Source organism: Primulina huaijiensis, chromosome 18 (assembly GCF_012295235.1).
Source record: "Primulina huaijiensis isolate GDHJ02 chromosome 18, ASM1229523v2, whole genome shotgun sequence".
NCBI lineage: Eukaryota > Viridiplantae > Streptophyta > Magnoliopsida > Lamiales > Gesneriaceae > Primulina > Primulina huaijiensis.
Window position 1 is genome coordinate 4517 of NC_133323.1, and position 7856 is coordinate 12372.

A 7856-nucleotide genomic window follows, 5' to 3' on the forward strand; every position below is an offset into this window, starting at 1 on the left:
AAAAAAAAAAAAAAAAAAAAAAAAAAACCCTAAACCCTAAACCCTAAACCCTAAACCCCAAAACCCCAAACCCCTAAACCCTAAAACCCTAAACCCCAAAACCCTAAAACCCAAAACCCCAAAACCCTGAACCCTGAACCCTGAACCCTGAACCCTAAACCCCCCGCATCCGGCGGTGTTTACCGAAAAAAAAAAAAAAAAAAACCCTAAACCCTAAACCCTAAACCCCAAACCCTGAACCCCAAACCCTGAATCCCAAACCCCGAAACCAAAACCCCGAATCCCAAAACCATAAAAAACCCTAAACCCTAAACCCTAAAAAACCCTAAACCCTAAACCCTAAACCCCGAACCCTAAACCCCGAACCCGAAACCCCGAAACCCCGAACCCCGAAACCCGAACCCCAAAACCCGAAACCCTAAACCCAAAACCCTAAACCCTAAAACTTTCACAACTCTCGGAAAATATGGGGTCAAGTTGAACCCATCAAAATGCACTTTCGGAATCAAAAGTGACAAGTTTCTGGGATTCATAGTAACTGAGAGGAGAATCGAAGTTAATCTGGAGAAGTTAAAGGCTATTTTGGAAATGGTCTCTCCTAAAACTATCAAGGATGTACAAAAGCTAACAAGCTGAATTGTAGCTTTGTCCCGGTTCATATCAAGATCAACACATCGGAGTTATCCTTTCTTTCAGATACTAAGAAAAGCACAAAGATTTGGATGGGATGATAAAAAATGAGCAAGCCTTTCAATATCTAAAGAGTCATCTAGCCGAGTTGCCTATCTTGGTTAAACGTGGGCTGGGAGAAAAGTCCCTGATCATATCGTGGTTGTCGTTTCTTTCATCGGCCTCACCATTTCTAGTTTAAGTTCTTTAGGGACTTCCAGCATATGAAGTTGGTTTTCCACTTTCTTAAGTCAATTATGGCCAACTTCTGGGTCGGAGTTTCCATCAAAGGTTGGGACTCGTTTCTTCGGATAGACTCATAGTGGTACTTAATACCGCGTGATAGAGGTTCTGGTGGTGGCTGTTGGCATTGGCGTTTGGGTTCATAAACCTTTGTAGCCACATTGGTTGCAATTGCCATTATATCTTCTTGGCTAAAGTTACCCTTGGTGGTGGAGATGGAGGTAAGTTCTCGTTTCCATTTTTGTTGTGGTTGGCGTAGCGTGGGTTACGATTGTTTCTTGTTGGTCTGCCTGCAATTTCCTATAAGCATAAAGTTTTCTAAGTCATCTATAGGCAAATGTATTATTCAGTAAAATGGAAAGCAAATAAGGCATAACCAAATAATTTTCATTAATTTTTTGTAAGATATACAATTGAGTCTTTAGATGGCAAAAGTGAAATGTTCAATTGACCCTAATACAACTGATTCTTTTTATAGGGGTCTATCTTAATCATCTAAGATTTCTCCATCTCCTATATCCCCAACAACTTATTCTTCCACAAGATTCTCCTCGGGATTTCATTTGAGCTCTTCCTCGAGATCCTTCACATTGATCATATCGTTTTGCAGTTGATCGACATGGTTTTCCAAAAGTGTGTCATGGTTGTTTAAGGCGTTTACTTGATCATGAAGCTCTTGTATTTTTGGCTGGTTTACTACCTCATTGAGTTCATAATCTTCTATCTTTACTTAGAGTCGATAAATTGCCTTACTAAGTAGCATAGCGTCTACTTCTTCACGTAATCTCTTTTTTTCTTCTGGAGCTTCGTAAAGGTCATCTTCCAAGCAAATATTATTATCATCCAGTGGATAGTTATATCTTTTTAGCTTGGCGCTTCTTTTCCTCGATGTCGCATATTTGATCTTGAGTTTTTTTTCAAGTTCGAAGATGTTAGTTTGGGCATCCATTTCCTATACCTAAGATAGATGAAAGGGGGTTTCATTGTACGTTTACTTAATAGATTCATTTATTGAAACAAGAATTTATTTTTATGTAAGGATAATAAAGTTTTTATTTAAAAAGGAAATGTTACAATTTTTTATTTTCATAGCATATTTTTAATACAATCATAATACTAGCATAGCCTAGTCTATCAAGTTTTCATCATCATTTTCTTCTTCAACTACTTTCTTAGGCGTGTGTTCTTCTTCTTCTTCCATGTTTTCCACGATGAGCTGAAGATAGTTATTTTGTCTAACAGTCTATCCATAGCACCATGAAGTTTTGCGATGTAATGCTCTTGCTTTCTAGCTAGGTCTTTGTGCTTGTGACGAGAGCGGGTAGCTAGGTCCTTCTAAGTTTCAATCTTTTCTATCAACTCTCGGTTAAGGGCAACTAGCCTTACCGCGTGAGATGAGTTACACAGTGTTAGGGTGAGCGGGCTCTATGCTCGATCAAAGTGATGGGTGAGACGATGCGCAACAGTCTGAAGCAGGTCCTTATTTTCCACGATTTCTTGTTTCTCTCTAGTGAGTTTGAGATTTTAGGGTTGCAATCTCTCGGGTTTGGTTGGCAATGATAAGCTGACGCATGCGAAGGGTGGCTTGAGCACGGTTACGAGGGGCGGCCATCTCCTAGACAAATCGAATGAAAAGACAAGGAACAGAATAACAAAAATAAAATTTGCTACATTAGAAGATTTACATATTTGAATCGGACAAAAAAATTTCATGGGATTTTCCAAAAGTGGCAAGTTAAGAAATTTTCGCATAGATTGAAAGTATTGAATAGTTGACAAGATCGAGTTTTGAGATTTCAATGCAAAGATTTATTCAAATATACCCACAATTTGTAATAGCTTGAATTTGGAATCTAAACAATTAAAGATGAGTTTGATTCATCGGAATGATTTGGATAGGAAAGCATCGGGCTTTTGACAAAATATGACTTATCAAATTTTGTCTATCAAAATCCCAACAGGATTATAAACCTGGCAGCTCTTATACAACTTAAATGTCACACCTTCGGTACCGAGGCATAGACGACATCTGACATTATTTAACAATTTCATTGAAACAATAAGCCTCATAGCAAATAGCCAAAAAAAATCTAATTCATAAAAGAACATTGTTCTTTACATATGCGAAATGCAAATGCGGAAGCTATTCTTACAAATAAAAACGTGAAATGCGGAAGTTAATACAATAAACTATAAACTTAAAACCAGGGACTTGGTCTTCATAAATCTGGATTTCTTCACAGGCCCCAAAATTGATCTTGTTCCGTCTTTTCCATCTGTTCTTCATCATTATCTAGGAGAGACGTAAAGGGACGAGTGCTTTGCAAAACACTCAGCAAGTAAGGGCTTATCAAATACTAGAATAAAAAGTTATACATATACATATCTTAAAATGATCATTTTTTATAGCAGAATCGAAGACACAGAACAGACAGATTTCAGAACTTATATCATATCAAACTATTAGATCACATGAAATATAAAAAAATCTTAACAAAATAAAGTCTTATAAAATCAGAATCACATACTGAACACATATCTTAATTACAATAGGCTATCCTTGATTTTGGGCTCTCTCAGAAACCTTTTCCCATAGAAAGGCTCCCTCTAGGGACTTTTCCCTTACAGGCTTTTTCGATGTGCTAATATTCGAATCATAACAAATAGACTCATCACTTGGATCAAAGGAGGCGGTTCGAACGGATCAAATCGGAACTAAATGGAAGGAACGGATCAGAACTTAGCAACAGATGCATAACAAAACATATAGTAATGCATACGAAAGCAAAACATACAGTAGTCGATCAAATTTTAAATCAAATATCAAACTTTAAAACAGTACATAAGCCTACTTACACTTGGTTCAAATGTATGATTCGAACTTAACCGATACTTGGATAAACTTGGGTCGAACATGGGAAGCCTTTCAGGCGAACTTGGGCAGCACCTCTATCATGATTTGGGCAACACTACAATGGCCGAATGTAGCCTCTTTTATTTTCTTGAAGTGGCCGAAGCTTGGGAGTGATTTGAGAGAATTTTGGTGGAAGGATTTGTGAAAGGATGTGCATGTATTTATTAGCTGATTTGTGGCAATCTAAAATGTGGTATTTGGTCCACAACCAAGGGTCACATTGATGCACTCAATGGCCACTTCTTTCATCATTATCATGCCCATTTTTCAGCCCCTATTCTCCTGCATTTTTCCTATTTAGGATAGCATGGATGAGCTTCATTGAGTTAGGTAAAGAGTTCATGAGCTGGGGGTTTGCATCTCCGAGTGGCAACACTTCAGTCTTTGCAGTTTGGCATCGCATTGATTTTTTTATTTTGAGTTAACTCCTTTAACTTTTTGAGCTGAAAATGTAAGCTAAGTCTAAAGTTGAGTTCTAAATTGACAAGTTTGAGCTACGATATCTAGTTTTATTGCTTATGCAATTTGCTTCGAAAATCCGAGTCCTCATAGAGGCGATTATCTCTACTGTTATGTCTCCTCTTTCCACAACTCCCGGATTATGTGGAACTTCTTCAGTATATTTTTGGATCTTTAATGAGACCTCAGCTCCTTTTCTTTCGCAACGAAAATAGGGTTGTCACAGTAGATTGGGACTAGATCAACTCCTTGAGGAATGACTCCCAAATCTTGAACGGAATTCCTCATACAAACAGCCTTCTTCGCCATAGCTGATGTGACTATGTATTCGGCCTCAACGTTGAATCTGTCGTGGTGTCTTGGTTGGAACGTTTCCAAGAAACAACACCATCATTAAGCTTGAACACAAAACAAGAGTTGATTTTGAATCATCCACATCTGATTAGAAGTTAGAATTAGTGTAGCCTTCCAACTTTAATTCTCTACTCCCACAGACAATGAACAAATTCTTAGTCCTTCTCAAATTCTTAAGAACATTTTTCACGGCATTCCAATGCAATGAACCTTGATTCGACTGATATCTTCTTGCAACATTCAGTGCAAAGAAAATATCAGGCTGAGTAGATATCATATCATACAGAATACTACCAATGGCAGATGCATATAGAATGCGAGTCATGATTTTTATCTCCTTGTCAACTTAGGGAACATAGACTTGGATAGATTCACATCATGACACATTGGGAGATATCCTCTCTTGGATTCCTCCATAGAGAATCTCCTCAATATGGTATCGATATAATTGGATTGGGTATGCCCTAGCATCCTCTTTGATCTATCCTTATAGATTTATATTTTAATACATAGGATTCTTCACTCATATCTTTCATGAAGAATTTACTAGATAATCATACTTTAGGTGATTGCAACGTCTCTACGTCATTTCCAATTAGTAGTATGTATTCAACATAAAGTACTATGAATGTCACTGCACTGTCACTAACCTTCTTGTATGCACAATGTTCCTCGGGATTTTTAACAAAGTCAAACTTTTTGATAGTGTTGTCAAATATGAGGTTCTAATTACTCTGATGCCTATTTGAATCCATAGATGTATATCTGAAATTTGCATACTTTATGCTCACTTTATACTGGTATGAATCTTTCATATTGAGACACGTAAATCTATTTCTTAATGTCCCTATTAAGAAATGTTGTCTTCACATCTATTTGTGATATTTCATTTTCATATCATATTATCAATTTGTCAATATTTCATTTACCAAAATTCTTATTACTTGTTACTAATTTATTGATCATATGTTTGCCAACATAAAAATTATTTACTCAACTTATAAAAAAATATATATATTTAAAAATAATTGATGGTATAGTTATCGTTTATCGTCTTATATTCGATACAACTGATCTTGTATTGGACGAGAGAGATAAAATTACATAAATGAATGGCACTAGATATATTACACCAAATCGACCCCCACCAGCAAAAGCTAGCGTATATCTTAGCTGGATATTGACGCCCCTATCATAGCTTGTCGATCCATTGTTGACATGAGATTATTCTTCAAGTTTCAGTGTCGCTTTAATGGAAACTTTAATTTCTTTAATTGCCTACATAAAGATGAGCCTATTACTATTAGAAGGTGGTTGGTTATCAGTCCAATTCAAAACTACCGCGATCTGCTGTTAAATACACTGCTTGAGTGACTAGTCAAAGCTAGCTCAACCTCTTTCCATATATGTATATACACTGGCCGTCAATGTTTGCATAAGCATGATATTTATATATATAAAATAAATTTTTTATTATTACTTTTCAATTATATATAATTAATTTAAAATCATTTATCATTTTCCAACTTCAAATTTTTTTTCCAAACGAACTTTTTTTTATCATTTTGAAAACGAATAATTTTAGAGTTTCACAAATCTACCATCATAGTGGTTCGATCATGACATTAACACGAATACTGAATTATAAAGAAAATGTTATTTCTCACTCTCAAAAATAATTTGGACCATGTGCTTTTAAAAAATGGATCAATATTTATTATGTCGTTCCCTTTTTCTTTTTTTAATATAGTTTGGATCTTATAAATTACAGCTCCTTCCTTCCCCAATCAATCACTCTGAACCCTAACGCTACCTCGTCTTCATAATCCAAACCCTCAAGCTAGCTAGCTACCTCTTGATCTTGCATATTATTAATTTATACATATTTCCCTCGCTCTATATAATGCATGATGATACAAAATACTGGAATTGTTACAGCTACAACTTCCCGATTAGGCGAAGCATGGCAACAGACCCATTGGAGCGAATAGAAAGAATGGCATCAAAAAATGCGGTGGTGATCTTCAGCAAAAGCAGTTGCTGCATGTGCCATGCTGTGAAGCGACTTTTCTGTGGCATGGGAGTTAACCCAATGGTGTACGAGCTTGATGAAGATCCTAGAGGAAAAGAATTGGAGAAGGCGTTGACGCGTTTACTCTGCGGCGGCTCTGCGGTTCCCATCGTCTTTATTGGTGGGAAACTCGTCGGTTCAATGGACCGTGTCTTGTCTTCTCATATTAATGGTACCCTGGTTCCACTTCTCAAAGAGGCTGGTGCCCTTTGGCTTTAGGTTCATCTGTTCTATGTTTTTCACCCACTTTAATTATTGTGATTTCTTGCAACGCCGACGTACCTTTCTATTTATATTTCAAATTCATTTCTATTGTCCGTATATCATATGAATATCAACAATTTGAATGATAATTGTGTTCAGCAGCTTATAAATTTAACACCAAATTGAATCTTCTTTAATTCTTATCGACATGCATGCGCAATTCTTAATATTTCTAAAATATAGTAGAGCGTGATAAACCTCTTCTTTAATTCTTATCGACATGCATGCGCAAGTCTCAGGTTCGAAATTAGCTGTAATAAACCTCTCCTTCAACTAGAAAATAATAACAATGATATTAATAAAAGATGGAAAAACTTTTAAATTGTTTAACACAGTTAATTCCTCCTGAACTGAAGCAAAACAAAGAAAAAATTGGAGGAAATTAAATTAAAGAAAAATTAAACTAATTTTGTACGTACGTCTTTCTTAAGTAATGCGCTAGCTAGTTCTTTTAAAAGGGATCAAATGATATTGTGGCCTTTTAGAATAATTATCATATGATCAAATGTATTTTAAAATTATGATAATGGTGAAGCATTTGAAACCAAATTTAAGGTGAATTGTATAGTACTATCGTTACTTTCTCCATTTTATTGAAAAATGCGGAGAGTCCGAGTATGGATGACTTGCTTAATCAGCAACAGACATTATTTTAAAAATTATATAATTTTATTTATTTAATTTCTTCCAAATATATATTGTTAGGATCAAATATGTATATAAAGAGGGTGAATAAACACTTTATTTTTTAAAAAAATGAGTTGTTCTCGAGCTACCTTAATAGTGGTTAGCTAATAAAAAAACATCACGACAAGCTAAATGTAGCTGGCCATACTTGAAAAGTCTTTTTCAAAGTTAGGAAAGGTTTGATTGAATATAATG

The 7856-nt window shown here is 35.7% G+C and overlaps 1 protein-coding gene across 1 annotated transcript; it reads left to right on the top strand.

Moving 5' to 3' along the window:
- The first annotated feature begins 6393 nt into the window (after positions 1 to 6393).
- On the top strand, positions 6394 to 6985 carry LOC140964846 (glutaredoxin-C1-like). Its single transcript, XM_073424807.1, has one exon. It carries the CDS (start codon positions 6543 to 6545, stop codon positions 6927 to 6929), a length of 387 nt encoding a protein of 128 aa, XP_073280908.1. The 5' UTR covers positions 6394 to 6542; the 3' UTR covers positions 6930 to 6985.
- The last annotated feature ends 871 nt before the right edge of the window (positions 6986 to 7856 follow it).